This window comes from Ruditapes philippinarum, unplaced genomic scaffold, assembly GCF_026571515.1.
Source record: "Ruditapes philippinarum isolate M1 unplaced genomic scaffold, ASM2657151v2 ctg466_1_1_1_1, whole genome shotgun sequence".
Lineage (NCBI taxonomy): Eukaryota > Metazoa > Mollusca > Bivalvia > Venerida > Veneridae > Ruditapes > Ruditapes philippinarum.
Genome location: NW_026858741.1, coordinates 194,750 through 216,547, shown reverse-complemented (window position 1 = coordinate 216,547; position 21,798 = coordinate 194,750). Strand labels below are relative to the sequence as shown.

Genomic DNA, 21,798 nt, shown 5'->3' with positions numbered 1-21,798 from the left:
ATGACTCTTTTGTGCACATGTTAACATAGTTAGATAAAATGATAGAACTTGTTTCTCTACAGGAAGTTGAGGATCTAAAGACAGAACTTGACACATGTGAACAGAGACTGGAATCAAAGTACAAAGCCATTGACATTCTTAGAAAACAGGTAAAATAAACCTTTATTTGTATTTGGTGTCAAATATAGATTTTTTCTTCAAATTTTAGGGTGAAAGGGTCAGACAGGTATTTATGTAAATGTGCAGCATGTTTAATAACAAAATTCAAAAAACTAATTTTTTCAAACTATAAATAGCATATATATAATTTTATATACATGTACTTTGATTATAACATTCTTGTATGTTACAAAGCAAAGACACTGAAATTTGTGAAAATTCTACAGAAATGAATGTAAGTATATAAAATCAGTATAATAGTACAGCAACTTTTTTTACTGAACTTTATAAAACGTTTTTTACTAGTCATCATATAGCTTTGCAAGCTTCAATATGTTAACCTTAACCATCCTAAATATCATAAATGGACTTGTCCATCTTTCATACTTGATATAACCATTCATCATTTTTAGGGACAATTTTGGTATGTTTACAAATGTATTGACTGGATAGTGAAAAGCCTGTACATCTGCTCCTGTCTGATCATGGTCTGCACTGATCACATGGTCTACACTGTAGGGTTATTTTTTGTCTTATTTTATAGCCGATATTCGGTCATATTCCCAATTGAATATAGTATAAAGTTCCTAATTCACAGGAAAATATTCCCAATTGAAAGTTACAAAATAAAAATATTGAATAACAAATTCTAAAATCTTTGAAAATAAGGGCTTCTTTACTGTTATGGTGCTTAAATGTTTGAAGATGCCATCCTAGACAGTGATTCTTTGCATTCATTTAATCACTGCAAAATTTAAGTTATGCATTTTTTCCCAATTTTTTAACAAAACATTGCTTAAATTCCCAATTCTATGCATGTGGGTCACCACCAGCAGATTAAGAATGTAATACATGTATATTGTAGGCTGAGGAAGCCCAGAAACAGCTTAGATTCACTGAAAGGACCTCAAAGGAAACTTCGCTAAAGTTGTCTCAGGTAATGTGAGTTTTGAATGAAATGCTATTCTAATGAATGTCAAAACATTAACTGTATTATTGTCTGAAATTTCAACATGTTTGTAAAGATGTAACACATAATGTGATGCTGTAAAAACTGTATGTAAAAAGAAGTCTGCTCTATCTAGTAAGGATAGAATCTGTTTTGAGATGTGGTTTTCCCCAAATACATCACACAATGTGATTAATATTTGACATAAACTTGAATACAGATTGTATATAGATGATATCATTATCACAAATGTCCAATTAAAATTGACATTATTACATACAAATATAAACCTTGAATAAAGCATGCTCATTTCTTACGTCTGTTTTGTATAAAGTTACTGTAGACTTTACAGTGTTTTTAAATTTAAATGTTATGTGATATCTCTGAAAACGCTTAAGATGAGTATTAATATTCATTTTGCTTTCCATTAAAAGCATGATACTCATATACATGGAATTTTAGAGATTTTATACTGGTTTTAGATAAAGAGTTGTTACTGTCCTGAAATTTGTGATTTTATATGTGTTCTCTCCCTTTGACTGTAAAATTTGCCTTGTTAAATGTGTTCTCTCCCTTTGACTGCAAAATGTGTGATGTTATACCAAATATAATATATGTGTTCTCTCCCTTTGACTGTTAAACTCATGACATTTAAGATAATTATAGGGGTTATAAATTGGACATCTATATATGAGTGTTTATTGTTGGCTGTCAAACACTTGCCTGTTACTTATGTGGGCTTGAATCCCTGAGAGACTTAGATTTCAGCTAGTATATGTCCAGTGCCGGATTTAGTATGCACATGTGCACATTGGGTTCCATAAAAACTGAAAAGTCAACATGTGATCAGTGTGACTTATTATGTCCAAGTGAAGAAAAGTGTAATGTATTATGTTACACCAGCCCAGGCCCCTGGTTTATTTTAGCCCCTTTATTTCCATCTTATCACTTTTACATGTAGATACTACATTTCCATTTATAATACACTAAAAATTTAGTTCCAGTCAAGATTTCTATATTTTTCATTTTTTTTATAAATATTTGCAAGAGGTGTAATCCTGTGTTTCATAAATAATGCTGAAGTTGAATATTTTCTTCCTTTTAATATGATATACATATGATAAAGGGAATTTACTTGTACAGTCTAATTTATTGAAAATGGCTGGGTTCCCTCCCTTTAACTATTAAAACTTAAGTGCCAAAAAAATAAGTCTTGTCATTAGTCTATGTATATTTCACCAAGTTTCTGTGTGCCTTGCTACCTTTGAATGTTTGTTTCATGCACTTCCTGTATGCTAAGAAGCTGCAGACATTATTACAAAATTTGATTATAATTTATCAAATATGGATAACAGAAAAAAAGAAGATTTTGAAGATTTGTTTGTGTGCAAAATACAAATAACTGTATCTCAAAACATGTATTATTATGCGTTGAAGAACAATCCTTTTAATTGTTTCTAAATAATTATGAATTTATTGAAATTTTAGCAGTTTTCTTGAATACCTGTCTTTCTGACTCAGATCTACCTGATATTTCTGTATGTTTATACTAATGGCATTGAATGCATCTGTTTTTATTGCATGTTGCATGATGTCACAGGAGATTTGTGAGTTACAATTTCAAGTTGAGCGACAAGAAAACTCAATACTAGATAGCCAAGAAGTCTGGGCACACAGATTTGATAGGTAAGGTAGAGCGGTTATTAACATTGTTCTTATAAATGTAGGAAAATTTCACATTGTATTGATATGTACTCAAAGTAGTAGGCGCTAAAACCACAGAAGTCATATGAAAGGTTTCTGAACAATCTTTATGGATAATGTATGATGTGTTGAGAAATGAGTGTTATTGGAAGATTGGAAGATTTCACTCCGTATCATGGCAGTAAGCCACATTGAATTTACCAGAGCACAGTTCAGCCACTGCATCGTTCCTTGGCAGACTGTCAAGCAGTTTACCAGTTTACTAGTTGCCTTCACTTTTGCAAGGAACTGATAACTTCAGTGCATACAAGAGCTACAGTGCGAATGTCTGTAGAAAGGATTTCATGATGAATCACAACAAAGTGACCTGCATTGGGATTTGAGATGGTGTGTTGTACCTTATACAGTTGTATTTGACATTTTAGAAATTCTCCTTGTTAAAACATACTACTTTTACACCTGCCTCATGGCTATCTAAAAGTTATAAAGAGTATTAGATCTATTAACACTAACAAATAACACTAAGACAAACTTTATAGTGTAGATGATAATATTAGTATTTACTAGATAAATTCAATTGTAGCATTTATCTGTATATACATGTATAGTAACCAAGCTTAAAACTAACATTCTATAATTTGTTGTGACATTAAGATTGTAACCAAATATTGAAATCTAGTACAAGAATCTCACTGGATTATTTATTGATCTGGAAGTGTCCAATAAGGAAGTGCCATTTTTAAGATGTTCACATAATACATGGATTGGTCATGTCTTTATGTGTGCCTGACAGTGCCTGTTATGTTATGATATTCCAAAAGTAATTCCAAAAGTGTCTAATCCCCAGAATAATGTCCTTTAACTTAACATTTATCACATCAGTTCTTTCATATTACTTGTCTTTTTTTCGAAGGTGAAATTTTTTTCTTTTTTACCTTTGACATGCCTGATTGCTTTGATGCACATGCAATTGTTTTCATGTATACATTGGGTAAAAATTATATCGGATCTTTGCATAAATGCCTGTTCAGAAAATCAAAGTTTTTTTTATTTAGCTTTCTTAAAATTAGTTAATCTCCCTTATATTAACTTTGCTTAATGCTTAGAAATTATTTTGTTGCTGCTTTAGAAATTATTTTGTTGCTGCTTTATAACCACAAGTTTAGCTTTAAAGCATTTTCCTTATTTTACCATATTTTTTCAGTGATTGATATGTCTCCGACATTTTATTAGCTCCTTGTTAAAAAGAAAAAGCAGAGCTGTTTTCGTGACCCACATATTTGCATTTTGGTTAATTTTTTGTTTATGGTCATTAATGTCAATGCTAATATAACTATGACTTTGAAACTTTATATATGGATGCACCTTGATGAGTTCCACCAGCCGCACCCATTGTCAGGTCTAAAGGTCAAGGTCACTGGGATTTGTTATAACAAAACATCAAACTGGCCATGAAGGCAAAGTGCCTGGACCAAGGAACATTAAACTTTGTATGAAGACATATCTTGAGGACGTCTACCTCCCATATATATTTTGAGGTCAAAATGTCAGAGGTCAAGGTCACTGTGTCCTGTGATAAAAAACCATAAAATTGGTCATTATAGCAATGTGAATTAACCTAATAACTTCAAACTTTGTATGTAAATGATCCTTGGTGATTTGTAACTGCCATATCCATTTTAAGGTCAGATGGTCAAAGGTCAGGGTCACTTGAATTAGTATGCAAAATATAAAACTGGCTATTTTAATCAGGATGTATTGACCAAGGAACTTCAAACATTGTATTTCATATCACGGTCATCTTGTCCTGTAATAAAAAGACATTGAACTGGCTAATTCAAAGTGAATAAATAACCAAGGAACTACAAATTTAGTCAAATCTGCCATTGTTATTTTGGATCAAAATATTAAAGGTCAAGGTTGCTTGATATATGGATTCATCTTGAAGAGTTCTATGCCCATTTCTTGGTCAAAAGTCAATGTTACCTGTAATTCAAGTTATTTCTTTATTAAGAAAATGAGTAGTTTTCTATCCAATACTGAGAAAAGTTGAGCTGCTCCTTTGACAGTTATAGTCCATTGATGGTGTTACTTCTTTTTTATTTATTTTGTAAACAATGATTTAGCTAGTGCAATATATAAATGTAAATTTGTGAAGAAAAATGGTAATTTCAGCACATTTTCCCCCAAAATTTCCTTACTTTCAGTTATTTATTTCTTTTTTTGTTTTGTATCTATTTAAGTGAAGAATAGATATTTCTGTCTTAACTTTCAGGTACATTTTGTATAACAAATTTTCTCAAATTGATATATAGATATATAAGATTGACTTTGGTAACCTAGTAAATGTCTCAAATCAATTAAATATTCTTGTAATCAGTCCTGTAACCAAGCAATAATGAATATTTTGGAATAATCAGTACAATGAACTGCATTCTGTAAACATTTCCGTAACAAATCAGCAATTAACTGTTTGCTATAAACATTACTGTAACCAAACAATATAGGGTTAACGCACGTTTTTCCGTGTTATAACGTCTGCAGAGTCCCGAGGAACGGTTGGTGCCCGAGCCCGGTAGGGCGAGGGCTCCAACAGTTCCGAGGGACTCTGCAGACTTTATAACACGAAATAAACGTGCGTTGACGCTATTATAGCATAAAATTTTCAAACAGATTCGTGATCTATAGTTTATACAAAACACAATTACATTTTAATTCTTGTGCTTGGACGGTATTTATCCAATTCTATGTTTTACGTATGCGTTTCATTTTTCCGGGGCCAACAACTTGGAAAATTCTCGGAACCGAACGAAATTTTGAATTTAAATTGATTTAGCAAAGCTTGGCCTTTGGAGATTTATTATCTCAAGAAAAAAAACCGTTACGTTACTCTACCTTCTACCCAAGACAAAACATGACCCTCAGAAATTCTTAGAATGATTTCAGATTGACGGTAGAAAAAAGATCAGTGACATCAGAATCGGTTTTTTTTCAAGCAAAAAATCAGGCACTAAGCATTATTCTCTCAAAGAAATATAAAGAGCATTTATCAACATTGACATAAATAAAAACATTCTCATATTAATTTTGTGTTATCTAGTTTTGAAAGTTAATCGGAGTGTTAAACTGAATGACAGGTAGATTCTACTGTATTTGTTTACATTGACAACTGTCCGTTTCTTAGAAAGGGCGACAACAAAGATAAGCACCGATGTCTATACGCCGTTTTTTCCGGCATAGTTACTTGAATATGCGACTGAGGCCCTCGTATCAATTTTCAATATAACAAGAGCGCATGACTCTTTGGCAAACAGGCCAAATCGTCATTTTTTGTTTGTTTGTTTACTGGGCCCTGTATGTATTGCGCATAGGTGAAACCGGGCTATAACAAGAGCGCGTGACTATGTTAACACATGGTTTTGGTCCCGTTATAACATGGGCAAAAGAGGGAAAAATAGCCGATTTTATGCTATAATAGCTATAAACATTACTGTTACCAAACAACAACATTAAAGAGTTATCCAACTGTAACAACTTTTATAAGTGCAGGAACATCTAAAGGTTGAAAATGAGACATTCTTTGAATTCCCTTTGGACAACCATTTTACCTGCACTTCCATAAACATAAAATCAATAAACATCATTTTAGAAATAGAAAATAAAAACTTATTACAATATTGTCATGGTTATAGTACTGAACTTACTTCACGTTCTTATTTATGTATATGCTCCCTATATTCACACTTTGTATATAGGTTAATGTAGCTGGTGGTGGTAGTAGTGATAGAGTTACCTCCCTTGTTGTCCAGCCCGACCAGGATCTTGGTGAATTATCAACGCAACTTTTAAAGCCAAGACGACAGGCGGACAGACAGAAAGATGATCGTAAACCTAAAACTGTTCCTGTAGAAAAATATAGAAGGTATTTAGTTCTCGGGACTGATAGCTTGGTACAAGTGATTTGATAGTTTTAGCTTTGATAAAAGGACATTTGTAACATAAGTACAGATTAAAGAAAAGTCAAGTTAATGTCCCAGTTAATGTCCCAGTTAAAAATTAAGATGAAATTATAAATATTTTCTTGTATGTGGCAACAAAAGTGATAAGTAATTTTGATCTGACTTTCATTTTTTTTTTAAATTTCTAGTAATTTCTAGCTAATCTGTTTCACAGAAAAATTTAAGCAATTATGAGCACTGCGTCGTTGTCATCAATGTTATTGTGCAAAAACTTTGATGCTTTAGAAATTACCAACATGAAACTTGGAATACTTGCTTATCTAGACATGATGCAGTTATTAGACAAGGGGCATAATTCTGAAAAGCTATACAGTACCTTTTTAGTTATGCCCTTTTTAGCTCACCTGTCACAGGGTGAGCTTTTGTGATCGCTTTTCGTCCGGCGTCCGTCCGTCCGTCCGTAAACTTTTGCTTTAAATGACATCTCCTCATAAACCACTGAGCCAATTTCATCCAAACTTCACAGGAATGTTCCTTTGGTGGTCACCTTTTAAAATTGTTCAAAGAATTTTATTCCATGCAGAACTCTGGTTGCCATGGCAACCAAAAGAAAAACCTTTAAATATCTTCTTTTAAACAACCCTAAGAGCTAGAGCTTAGATATTTGGCATGAAACATCTTCTAGTGAGTGTCTACCAAGTTTGTTCAAATAAAAAACCTGGGGTCAAAATTGGCCCCGCCCCAGGGGGTCATTGATTTTCCCTATATGCATATAGTAAAAACTTAAAAAATCTACTTTTAAAGAACCCAAAGAGCTAGAGCTAAGATATTTAGCATGAAACATCCCCTAATGGGTGTCTACCAAGTTTTTTCAAATAAAAGCCCTGGGGTCAAAATTGGCCCCACCCCAGGGGGTCATTGATTTTCCCTATATGCATATAGTAAAAACTTAAAAAATTCTCTTTTAAAGAACCCAAAGAGCTAGAGCTAAGATATTTAGCATGAAACATGTTCTAATGGATGTCTACCAAGTTTGTTCAAATAAGAGCCCTGGGGTCAAAATTGGCCCCGCCCCAGGGATCATTGATTTTCCTTATATGTGTATAGCAAAAACTTAAAAAATCTTCTTTAAAAAAACAAATAGCTAGAGTTAAGATACTAAGCATGAAACATCTTCTAGTGAGTGTCTACCAAGTTTGTTGTAATAAAAGCCCTGGGGTCAAAATTGGCCCCGCCCCGGGGGTCATTCATTTTCCTTTTATGTGTATAACAAAAACTTAAAAAATCTTCTGTGAAAAAACTCAAATAGCTAAAGTTTAGATATTAAACGAAGCATCTTCTAGTGAGTGTCTACAAAGTTTGTTCAAATAAAAGCCCTGGGGTCAAAATTGGCCCCGCCCCGGGGGTCATTCATTTTCCTTTTATGTGTATAACAAAAACTTAAAAAATCTTCTGTGAAAAAACTCAAATAGCTAAAGTTTAGATATTAAACGAAGCATCTTCTAGTGAGTGTCTACAAAGTTTGTTCAAATAAAAGCCCTGGGGTCAAAATTGGCCCCGCCCCGGGGGACATTGATTTTCCTTATATGTGTATAGCAAAAACTTAAAAATCTTCTTTGAAAAAACCCAAAGAGCTAGAGTTTAGATATTAAGCATGAAACATTTTCTAGTAAGTGTCCACAAAGTTTGTTCAAATAAAAGCCCTTGGGTCAAAACTGGCCCTGCCCCAGGTGTGTCATTGTTTTTAACTATATGTGTAAAGAAAAACTTGACCAGCTAGACCTTAGATGTTTAGCATGAAACATCTTCTAATGGGTGTCTACCAAGTTTGTTGAAATAAAAGCCCTTGGGGCTTAAACTGGCCCCGTTCCGGGGGCCTATATACAGGTGAGCGACTTCAGGGCCATCATGGCCCTCTTGTTTAACTTAATTACAGAATTTACTTAGAATATTTGTCAATAATGGTAATTTAAACAGACAAGCGTAAAACGACACAAGTGCTCATGTTTTTCATATATTGCTATGTGGTGAAACATAGATTGATTCAAAGGTTTATTTGCATGTAGGATTAGGTTTCATTGCTTTAATCTGACGCAGCTTTTTGCTTCATTTGAAATTTTTAGCCATTTTAATTCTTATCACACTTGATATCTTTAATGGATTTGTCCGTCTTTCAACCTGGCCAAAACCATATTATTGGGGATATTCCGTATAAGGACTGACTGGGCAGTGGACAGTGCACACAATGCTCACCAGCTATTTAAGTCTGTGCTGGACGCAAGTGTCAAATCCCTTGCGGCCAGCAGGCTGAGGGCATGGTTTATACAACTTTGGTTTACATCCAATAGGCAATCATACAAGCCACATATCTAAGCACATTCAAAAATCATGATATTTTATTTTTAGTAAGAGACAGTATCTTTTAAACCCCTGCAGAGATCGAAAATTCCACTCATCCACTGGTAATTACTAGTAGAATTAAGGAGTATTTGATGCAGAATGAATAGAAAAATGTTGTCTGCACATTGGATTTAGTAACTACTCGTCCTAGGACGAATGACTCTCAAAATATTTTAGATGCCTGCCCTGTCTATAGAATTCATCTACCGTTTATAGATTTCTAATATCTGTTAATAATTTAAAATTATATCCTGCAATATAACCTCTATGTCATCACTAGATATATTGTATATCTCTTTAATATTTTCTAGCTTATAACTATAATATATTATACTAAGGCATATATGATACTTGCATATTCTATTGAAGTCAGTTTTATAGTCACAATGTAGATAAATGAGTACAAAATCTACAAAAACTGGGATATGGTTTACATGTATATTGTATGGATAAAGCCTTTAAACAGGAGATACCAGACATTACATTATGCTTTTGCTTCACATGCATGTAATTTTTATGGATGTTGTTTTTATTTAAAGATTTGTATATGGGTTGGTTACCTGATTGTACAATAAACATTTTAATTTTGAACTGCTGCTCTTTCCGTATCTTAAAAAGGGACACATTAAAATGCTGTTCAGTGGTTAGTTATGCTCATTAGTGGGGGTATATTGCTTTCCATTTTTCTGTCTGTCCATCCGTAGACCAAATGGCTTAAAGAACAATTATGCCTAGGAACTTCAAACTTAGTATGATGATTGTTCATGACCAGTAGATGGCCCCTATTGACTTTGGGGTCAAAGTTCAAGGTCTTATTGACCTTGTAGGTATAAACGGTTTCTGATCAATAACTAAAGAAAACTCAGGCCTAGGAACTTTAAACTTGGTATGGTGATAACTCATGACCAGTAGATGACCCCTATTGATTTTGGGGTCTAGGGGTCAAAGGTCAAGGACACATAGTAACCTGACCAAATGACTAATTGGCTGCGGATAGGGGGGCATGCATGTTTTACAAACATATCTTGTTTCTAAAGAATACATACTCCTGATGTCATGTAAGATCAATGAAATGGAAAAAAAATCACATTCCTTTTCCTTATGTCATATAACCTATTATTTATAACTACAGAATGTGTCAAGAGAACAAAGCTTTAATGAATACTTTAGAGTCAAGAACAGAAGACCTCAGGAAAATAACAGCTCAGAAAATGGGTATGATACATTATGGTTTATCTGAATACAAATTTTAATATTCCAAACATTATTTCCTCATTTGCCAAGTTGTTTCAATACATGAAATGATTTTATTAATGGAGTTCTACAGTTGTCATTTTCTCAATATGAAACTTGATATTTTTAAGTGGCTGTGAAAATTTTTTTATTTTATTTTATTTTTTTGTGTGTTATCTAAAGCTGTGGACAGGGAGAATGATGAACTTCTGGCATTGTTAGACATACAAGAGCGGGCGAAATATGAGAAGACCAGGAGTGTGTCTTCTGAGGAGAATTACTGCTCGTTCTCAACTACTGAGGTAATTATAGAACAAACTTAACCCCAACATGTTTTTTCTGATTGTCTCCCTTGATATTCCAGTCATATATTTTTGAATGAGATGTACAACTAAAATTTATAAATAAAAATGATTGTTGGGTTGTTGTTGTTGGTGGGTTTTTTTTCAAGTTAGTAAAAAGTTATTTATGTATGTTCAAAGAATAAGAAATAGAATTCTGAGCAATGTTTGATCTGAAATTGTCATTCAAGCTTATGAAGTCATGTTTTGTTTAAACTGCTTATACTGAAGTATTTTTCTCTTATCAATCGGTTGTGGGCATAATTTAAGGACACAATGTTTTTACTCTGTCTGTTTATTTGTCTGTATATCACAAAATTTTAACCTTAACAAAAAGTCCTTTTTTTCTATACAGCCTCCAAACTTCACAGGTGCATGCACCTTGATGAGCCAATTGGAGGTCAGTGTGTCAAAAAGGTCAAGGTCATTCCCTGGGGGGCATGGCATTCATTTAAATATATTTTTTTAGTGGGATATATTTGTAGACTACAGTTAATTTTTTTGTTCCTTTTTGCTTGTGTAATCATACATTTATATACATGAATTAAGTGTAATGAGATTTGTTCAGGTATTGTAAGTTATGATTACTAAGTTATGATTACATGTATATGAATGATTATTTACAGCTTGCGGTGCTAGGAGCATGTAGGTGTAGAATATCAACACCTGATCCATGTACCTGTGCCCATGCTGCTGCTAATCTGAAGAAAGAAATTGTCAAAATGAAAGAGGAGGTAAGATTTTAGAGTCAAACTTCATATGATCAAATAAAAAAGATCTATCATAAAGATTTCCTCTGAAAACATTCTGCAACTGTAAACCTTGTGTCAGTGATTCCAATTGATTTATAAATGTATTAGTAAAGTTAACAATTGCCACAGGAGAATAGTTCTGTTCTTGCATATCAGACTGGTGTTTTCAGTTAGTTTACCCATGCTGGAAATCTCATTTAGGGTTGGTGGTGCCAGATGAGGCTTGTGCCTTAAACATGTTGCATTTTGGTGCTTTTTAAAATGATACTGGGTGTCTAGGATGAAGTGAACAAAAACGGGGTCCAAAATCGATCCTAAGGGAAGTCTCCACATAAGTTTGCTATATACATGTACAAAGTTTGATTACAATAACCAATTCCTGGTGTAAGAAAAAAAGGAAATCAATGAAATGTGAAAAATTAATCTATTGAGGTAAACCATTTGAAATATAGTAGAATATGCAAGGAAAAATATCTGAGATGTATTTTTGTTTCAGATCGAAATATCTAAACCTACTCAATGTCACAAATAAAGTAAACTATGTGTCACACATATTTTATAATCAAGAGGTAATGATATATGACAATGAATAAAGTTTGTGTTCATGAAATGTTATGACAATTTGCTGTTTTATATTTAGTTACTGCTGTACAAGAGTCGTAGAGACGAGGCTTATCACACAGTAGATGCTTACCGGAAAGCTTTTGAGGAACAGTTACAGAGGAATAAATCTCTAACACTACAGTTAGCTAATATAAGTTCAGGAAAGGGCAGTACAGGAAACTTATCTGGAACCTCTAAGGCTAAACTTGCCCTCAAATGGCTGATTGGTAGTCTAAATGATGAAGGTATGTTGTTTTTAAAGTGACATTATGCCCATTGTGTAAATGGTGAATGCATTGGTAAAAGTACAAGTAACTTTACATTTTGCCATAATTGTAATCAGTCTCATATTTTACTATGCAAAAATAATTAAACAATAATCCATGTGACCCAAGAAAATAAACAAAAAATGGTTTGGAACGTTCAGTTTACAAAAAGAGCGATCAGTAATCACATGTGTCGCCTCATGATGGCCAATTTCATGTTGGGACAAATTTTGTGACAGACGGACAGACAGACGGACAGTGCACAACTAGACTAACAACTTTGTACTGATCATCCCTGTAAAGTTTGGATAAAATTGCACCAGTAGTTTATGAGGAGTAGTCCGGACAAGCTTTTGCGTATCTGGCAACACACAGAAAAAAACACCTTTTTATCAAAGGGCCATAACTCAGCCAAAAATCGTTCAACCGGAAAACCCGTGCAATATGCGCAAGGACTTCAGCTACAGATCAATCCTGTAAAGTTTCATTGAAATTGCATAAGTGGTATAAGAGAAGTAGTCTGGACAAACTTTAAAAATAAAAATTATTAAAGGGCCATAACTCAAACAAAAATCATTGAACCCGGAAAATGCTGACAATATGCACAACTAGACTTGGTACTGATCATTCCTGTAAAGTTTGGATGAAATTGCACCAGTAGTTTATGAGGAGTAGTCCGGACAAGCTTTTGTGTATCTGGCAACACACAGAAAAAGAAACCTTTTTATCAAAGGGCCATAACTCGGCCAAAAATCATTCAACCGGAAAACCCGTGCAATATGCGCAAGGACTTGAGCTACAGATCAATCCTGTAAAGTTTCATTGAAATTGCATTAGTGGTATAAGAGAAGTAGTCCGGACAAACTTTAAAATTAAAAATTATTAAAGGGCCATAACTCTGACAAAAATCATTGAACCGGAAAATCCTGACAATATGCACAACTAGACTTGGTACTGATCATTTCTGTAAAGTTTGGATGAAATTGCACCAGTAGTTTATGAGGAGTAGTCCGGACAAGTTTTGTGACGGACGGACGGACAGACAGACAGACAGACAGACAGACGGACAGACGGACAGACGGACAGACAGACGACGGAGAAGTGATCCCTATATGTCGCCACTACTCCGTAGAGGCGACACAAAAAGAGTGGGGCAGTCTTTTGGTGTTTAAGGCAAATTTATAGTTTATATATTTTCCAATATCAACTGTTGCCAAATCGCCATTATAACAGTCAATGTTTAGATATAATTAGTGAAATAAATAGTCAATTCAGCTAAACTTGACAATGAAAAAATAAGCATAATGTCACTTTTAGAGAGAAAACTCTAAATTTATGATTGAGAAAAAAACAACAAAAACACTATAATTCAACATAAAAGTGTTATGAAATAAAGTAATAGCAATATTTTATAATTGTGTGATTGTTCATTTGATAAATGTATACAAATATATGAAAAACCTTTGACCTTTTGATAAAGAAGTTTGTTTGACATCTGCTAAAAGGTCAGCTTCTTATCTGTGCAATCTTTCCATACCTCATCATAAAAATAAAACCTTAAAAACAAACTATAAGAAGTTTCAGTTCCCAATAGGACAAGAGTATTATGAAAATTTAGCAAAACAAAGGGAGTTAACACAAAAAGTGTGAACATAATATCTAGCATTATTAATAAGTCTTAGTCTCAGTTTTGCTTGAAATGCTTATTTTATATTTGAGTGGCAGTGTGGCTGAGTGGTTAACGCGTCAGACTTGTAATCTAAGGATTGCTTGGTGCATGGATTCAAACCCAGTCAGGGTCAAGCCGTTGTTTCCTTGAACAAGAAACTTTACAGTCATTGCTTAGTACTGGATGGTTCCAGGAACTGATTTGAGAGTATTTCAATAAGCTTATGGCGTCAACCACAATCAAACTAAAATAAATGCGTATAAACTAAATTCTTATTTTAACATGTGCTCATTCAAACCGTACAAGAATAATGAGTGGTCTTGTATTACAGAGATAGCAGATGATGTATCTAGTATGGTACCTGGCCCGGCCATGTCAGAATATGAGTTGATCACCTACCTTACAGAAATGGTAGATATATATTTCATTATTAACAGTCAACTTGTCCAGTTAGCTCAATAGGTAGAGCATTGGACTGTTAATCTGGCAAACCAGGTTTGATTCCCAGTTGGCGCAGGATCATTAAAATCCTTTCTATGGTCATTTGCACTGTACTTCTGCACTGGCATGTACTGCAGAAATCAGTTCTTTGCGAAAATAAAAGCAACTAGTACTGGTAAACTGCTTGACAGCCCGTCCAGGAACGATGCAGTGGCTGAACTGTGTTCTGGTAAATTAATGTGGCTTACTGCTGTGAACTGGAGTGAAAACTACAAACCCCACTACCGTCAACGTGTCGTATTAGACATTTGAGGAGTAATAACATATCCGAATAAATTTTACTGATTGTTAAACTATCAATAAATTAAAATATTTACAGTGAATATTAGTCAAATGATGGAAGAGATATAGTGTATTGATAAACACAAATAGAATAATTTTAGGTAAGCTTTATTATATATTTTCATGAGAAAATCCCAAATCCAAAAGTAAGATTACATTGTCAGCAATTAGCATTACAGGCATGCAAGCAGTTCCCATACGAAAACAATATTAGGCCTCGTAACAAAAGTTATTCTATATTAAGAACATATTGGGATTTGCATGATTTGTGTGACGAGCAGAATACTGATGTGGTACAATAATTTCTTTGGTGAGTGATCAAATTAATCTATAGTTTTTAAATAACTAAGATTTTTGTATGGGAACTACTCGCATGCCAGTATTCTGTATTTTTTGTCGTATAAGAAAAGTTTTTACGTGCTAAATAACGCAAAAAGATAAATTTGAGTTACTTTCGATAATTTGTTCATTACTCTTGTAAGTGCTTGTAGGAAAACTTACAGACATATATATATACCAATGAAAAGTCAAGTCAGCTGTGGAATGGTCATTGTTATATTCATTATTAAAATCCCTTAAATTTAGGTAATTATCATAGCCATATTTTTAAAGTCCAAACTCTTTTTTCAGTTAAACGAGAAGAAGGAAGTATTAGCACATCAAAAGCTTGCTGCACAGATTCTTGCAGATAGAGTGAAAGTTTTGGAAGAGAAACTCTCCCACTATGAAAAAGAAAGTTCAGATGTGTTTACATGAACATAAAGCAGGTTTACATGAACATAAAGCAGGTTTACATGAACATAAAGCAGGTTTACATGAACATAAAGCAGGTTTACATGAACATATAGCAGGTTTACATGAACATATAGCAGGTTTATTTATACATATAGAAGGTTTATAACAACTGATACCTTTTAGGTTTATGTAAACATGCGAACAAACAATAGGTTTATGTGAACATATTAGCTAGAATGTAAAACTAATATGTGAAGATACAGCAGGTTTACAAAATGTGTTTTAATAGTATAAGGTAAACACATTTATGTGAACACAAAGTGGGTTTATTTGACCATACATTTATAGTAAGTTTATGTGTACATAAAGCAAGTGTATGTAAACATTGGTCAATTTATGTGAACATAAACCATAGTTATGTGAACATACAACAAGCTGTAAGAACATATAGCAATTTATGTGAACATGAACCATGGTTATATGAACATAAAGCAAGCAATTACAACTTAATTATAGCAATTTGTGTGAACACAAAGTTTTTATGTGAACATATAATAGGTTTTATGTGAACATTAAAAGTTTTTGTGAACATGTCATGTGATCATATGGCAGCTTACAAGAACATAATGTACATGACCAGAATATGTAAGCAAATGTTTACAAGAACATTTTACAAGGATATGATAAAAAGATTTATCAATAAAAATCATGTTTTTATGAATATTATGGCATATTCTACATAGATATAAAAGATGTGATTTTAAATGTGTATGCTATTACAATTTACAAGTGTATGTTGACATATTTTTATATAATGGCTACTGTACATGATTATAATAGCATGTTTATGCTACTGAAATAGCAAAGTTTTCATTACATTTTATAAATTTACACATGATGCAATAATTGCTCATTTACATGACTGTAATAAGTTTACGCATGATATAAAAGCAATTTTACATGCCATTGATAGTAAATATACCTGACTTTTTATTGTTATGTACATGTACATGATTTCCATGTAAATCTCTTAGTCCCAATATGGAATCCCAGCATACAATGTATGTTGATATGAAGGTGTATGATTTTGTCTGAGATATATTTTTTCATAAATATAATGAGTGGAATGTTTACTTAAAGATTTACCAGTAAGCGTTGTTTTTTCTTGCCATGTTTAAATTTATTATGGGTATTTGTTGCTTTGTTACGATTGATACATGGATTTTTTTTATCGTGTCTGAAGTTTACCTCATTTTATGAAATATTTACAAAGTTCAATTCAGCCTTAATACTTAAAAGTGCCTTTCCATTTTATTGATATTTTGAGAAAACAGTATTAGTTTTATATTGATTTAGATAATGAATCCATGTTGATTGATTGTGTCTTCCATTTTGTATGTAGCATATACCATTTTGTATTTATGTGTAAATATGTACAGCATTTGGTCAATTTTTAATTTTACTACTTGTGTTCTGATAAATTGTGGACTTGGTTACCTTGACCTTTTATCTACAAAGACCTTAACCTAGTTTATGTTTTAAACCAAAGGTTAAGTTCATAGAAACAACAAATGAATTAGCTTTTGTAAAGGTGATTTTTAAATTTTGGATATTTTGGTTTTGTAATACTAATGGTGGTCCTGAGCTTCATTTAATGTGGCTTTTAGTTTCTTGATTAAGGCTTATTTGTACCATATATGAGCCGCGTCATGACAAAACCAACATAATGGTTTTGCGACCAGCATGAATCCAGACCAGCCTGCGCATCCGGGCAGTCTGATCAGGATCCATGTTGTTCACTAACAAACTCTATAACAAGTAGAGAAACGGATAGCGAACAGCATGGATCCTGATCAGACTGCGCGGATGGGCAGGCTGGTCTGGATCCATGCTGGTCGCAAACCCATTATGTTGGTTTTGTCATGTTGCGGCTCATATATATATGTCATTGAAAATTTCATGAAAAAGGTAATAGTTTATGTTGTGAATATATCTACTTAATTAATGTTACATGTAGTTGCCATGGAGAATTTATGTATTGCTATAAGTTAATTTATTGTTATAGAAATTTTATCTGTTAACAATTCTATAAATATTCGTAGACATAAAATTGTGTTGATAAAACAAATTGGGTGACCATATATGTACATATGAATGTTTGTTAATATGGTAAGGATTATAACTTAGGTGTTAAACTGTTAAAAACTTATAGCTAAGCCTTTCTTAATGTTAAAGAAGCACGCTTCCAGATTCCTGCTAATTTTTCAAAAAATTTGAAAATGTATTAGAAAGTAAAATAATGTGAAGTGAACAAAAAAAAAATTACGAAAAACAACAAAGAAAATAATTTACACATTGCAAATGGCAATTACAACCAATGTGAATTACCAAAAAAGTGCAAAAATTGCCCGTACTGCATTAGTAACAAAGTACAAATACATTGTAAAATACTGCAAAATAGGTCATTTATTGCAAATAACATGGAAATTATTACTATTATCTTGAATTTTTATACTTTTCTTAAAATCTCAGTACATTTTTGTCAAATTTGATTTTCTTGAAATATTTTGGCTAATCTGGAGGCATGCAGCTTTAAAGCAGATTTTACATATTTCAGTTTTGATACTGGCCTCTAAATGAACCATGAATTTTAAGATCAAAGAGTGTTTTTTTGCTTCTCTTTATACCATTGTGTATATCTGTAAAAAAAGGAAACATGTTCTCAGTGATTTTTCACCTTATATAAATGAGGTCATTAAAAGACCTCTTCACAATTGAAATTTTCTTAACAGTCTTGCAGTTTTCCCAAAAGTCTGAACTCAACAGCTTTTTTCTCTCCAAATTAGCAATTTGAGCGATATTTTTTTCCCAAAATCAAGAGGCTAAGTCCTCTTTCAAATAAAGTGAGCAAAACCACTGGTTTAAACCTTTTGAAATCATGATAGGTGTTTTGGTCAAATGATAATTATGATGTTGCCAGTTACAAGTTTTTTCTCTTGGTGTACATACAACCTTTTTTTTGCCATGTACAGTTGTGCCATACCAGGTAGGTAACTCAGATCTATAGCAAAACTTTCACGTAAATTTACAGATTTTGGTGTATAATTTATAATAAAGGGCATTGGAAACTCAGATTTATATGCATGTAATTAAAATTGCTTTTATTTACACACAAAAACAGCTTAATTCTGAAATAATATTATTAATTGATTAATTAATTGATTGATTGACTGAATAATTGACTAATTAGTTAGCTGGCTGATTGATTAGTTTATTGATTTACCATGACAAAAAGGGAGGTGATTAATTTAGGTTGATTTACCATGACAAAAAGGGAGGTAATACATGGTTGTTGTTCTAATTTTCACTATTTTACATGTTTGTGCCAAACATTATGTAATTTTTAATATATATGTAAAAAATTGTACATACAAGTATGCAATATGTTAGTTTGCTGAATAAATTAGAAAAAGGGGGAAATGATTTCCTTTGTTTGTTTTATCCACTTGGAAGTTTGAGTACAAGTTTTTTTACTGATAAATCAGCTTATAAATTGGCATATGCATTTTTAGCTCACCTGTCACAAAGTGACAGGGTGAGCTTTTGTGATCGCTTTTCGTCCGGCGTCCGGCCGTCGTCCGTCCGTAAACTTTTACTTTAAATGACATCTCCTCATAAACCACTAAGCCAATTTCATCCAAACTTCACAGGAATGTTCCTTTGGTGGTCACCTTTAAAGATTGTTCAAAGAATTTAATTCCATCTAGAACTCTGGTTGCCATGGCAACCGAAAGAAAAAACTTTAAATATCTTCTTTTAAAAAACCCTAAGAGCTAGAGCTTAGATATTTGGCATGAAACATCTTCTAGTGAGTGTCTACCAAGTTTGTTCAAATAAAATCCCGGGGGTCAAAATTGGCCCCATCCCAGGGGGTCATTGATTTTCCCTATATGCATATAGTAAAAACTTAAAAATTCTTCTTTTAAAGAACCCAAAGAGCTAGAGCTAAGATATTCAGCATGAAACATCTTCTATTGATTTTCCTTATATGTGTATAGCAAAAACTTAAATAATCTTCTTTGAAGAAAACCAAATAGCTAGAGTTTAGATATTAAGCATGAAACATCTTCTAGTGAGTGTCTACCAATTTTGTTCAAATAAAATCCCTGGGGTCAAAATTGGCCCCGCCCCAGGGGGTCATTGATTTTCCCTATATGCATATAGTAAAAACTTAAAAATTCTTCTTTTAAAGAACCCAAAGAGCTAGAGCCAAGACATTCAGCATGAAACATCTTCTATTGAGTGTGTTCCAAGTTTGTTCAAATAAAAGCCCTGGGGTCAAAATTGGCTGCGCCCCAGGGGGTCATTGATTTTCCCTATATGCATATAGTAAAAACTTACAAAATCTTCTGTGAAAGAACTCAAAGAGCTAGAGCTAAGATATTCAGCATGAAACATCTTCTAATGGGTGTCTACCAAGTTTGTTCAAATAAAAGCCCTGGGGTCAAAATTCCCGGGGTCATTGATTTTCCTTATATGTGTAAAGCAAAAACTTAAATAATCTCTTTTGAAAAAACCCAAATAGCTAGAGTTTAGATATTAAGCATGAAACATCTTCTAGTGAGCGCTACAAAGTTTGTTCAAATTAAATTCCTGGGGTCAAAATTGGCCCCGCCCCGGGGGGTCTTGATTTTCCCTATATGCATATAGTAAAAACTTAAATAATCTTCTTTGAAAAAACCTAAATGGCTAGAGTTTAGATATTACGCATGAAACATCTTCTGGTAAACGTCTACAAAGTTTGTTCAAATTAAAGCCCTGGGGTCAAAACTGGCCCGCCCCGGGGGTGTCATTGTTTTTAACTATATGTGTGTAGTAAAAACTTAAAAATCTTCTTTTAAAAAACCCAATGAGCTAGAGCTTAGATGTTTAGCATGAAATATCTTCTTATGTATGTCTACAAGGTTGGTTCAAATAAAAGCCCTTGGGTGAAAATTGGCCCTGCAGGGGGGGGGGGGGGAGGGGGAGCGGGTGAGATCATTGTTTTTCATTACATGTGTGTAGTAAAAACTTATTATTGTGAAACGTCTTCTAATGAGTGTCTTCCAAGTTTGATCAAATAAAAGCCCTGGGGTTTAAACTGGCCCCGCTTCGGGGTCCTACATACAGATGAGTGACCTCAGGGCCATCATGGCCCTCTTGTTATAGTATTAGCTCACTTGAGCACATTGTCCTCTTGGTGAGATATTGTGGTTAGACTATGTGCTGTTGTGCATCGTCTGTCATAAAATTTTGTTTGAAAAAAACATCTCCTCCTAAACCATGGTACCAATATTGTTAAAACTAAGCTGGATTGTTCCTAGCATGAAACGGTTTCAAAATTGTTTAAAGAATTCTATTCCATGCAGACTTGCAATGGCAACAAAAATTAAAATCTTTAAACTTTTCCTCTCCAAAACCACAAGGGCTAGATATTTGGTATGCAACATTGCCAAGTTTTTAAGGTCAAAATTTGCATGAATAATTGTCTAGTTGACCTCTGATAGCCCTGGGGTCAAAAGCCCTCCCCATCCGGTTTCAACCAGGGTCATGACCCAGTGACCTACCTTTTTTGTATTTATGCTATGAAATTTGGACTTCTGGTAGATGCACATTTGCAGATGCAATCTGAACTTTGATAAATGTTGAACTTAATTTTGATCAAGTGACATACTTTTTTGTATTTTTAGCTACAGCTATAAATTTGGACTGCACTGTATAATTATGTGCACAGTTTCAAATCAAGAATTGAACTTTGACATTAGTTGACCTAGATTTTGACCCAGTGACCTACTTTTTTTGTAAATAGAGCTGAAGCTCTACACCAATCGTGTATATAGTTTATATAAACCTTTGGTTAATCCAATGGAAACATAACATATATGCAATATTATAATGTTAGTTTTAGGAACAACATAGGTTATATAAGAAAATGGTATGTGATTTGAACCTTTATGAGAGAAAAAAATAATTGTACATGATAAACTCTAAAGATTTTGACCAGCCTACATGGCCCAGTATTATTAGTTGTAAGCTAAAATAATCAAACTTCTAGCCCTACACCCTTCATGATCAATTCCTACACATCAAAACTTCAAACCTGTGTTTAATAACTGATAAACACTAGTGAGACCAATATTATATCTTAATTATTTACATTATGATTATCCAATTGAAAATAAAGTTACACATGTGCAGTATTATAA

At 33.2% G+C, this 21,798-nt stretch overlaps 1 protein-coding gene across 1 annotated transcript; it reads left to right on the top strand.

The window, feature by feature from the left end:
* Window positions 1–29: 29 nt before the first annotated feature.
* On the top strand, window positions 30–17,875 carry LOC132754102 (coiled-coil domain-containing protein 125-like; the record flags this gene model as incomplete). Its single annotated transcript, XM_060744700.1, has 9 exons — window positions 30–149; window positions 1,025–1,096; window positions 6,568–6,734; window positions 10,304–10,386; window positions 10,588–10,706; window positions 11,372–11,479; window positions 12,138–12,345; window positions 14,367–14,446; window positions 15,449–17,875. Coding segments are annotated over 9 exons (1,083 nt in total), but the record flags the coding sequence as incomplete, so codon positions are not given.
* Window positions 17,876–21,798: the final 3,923 nt, after the last annotated feature.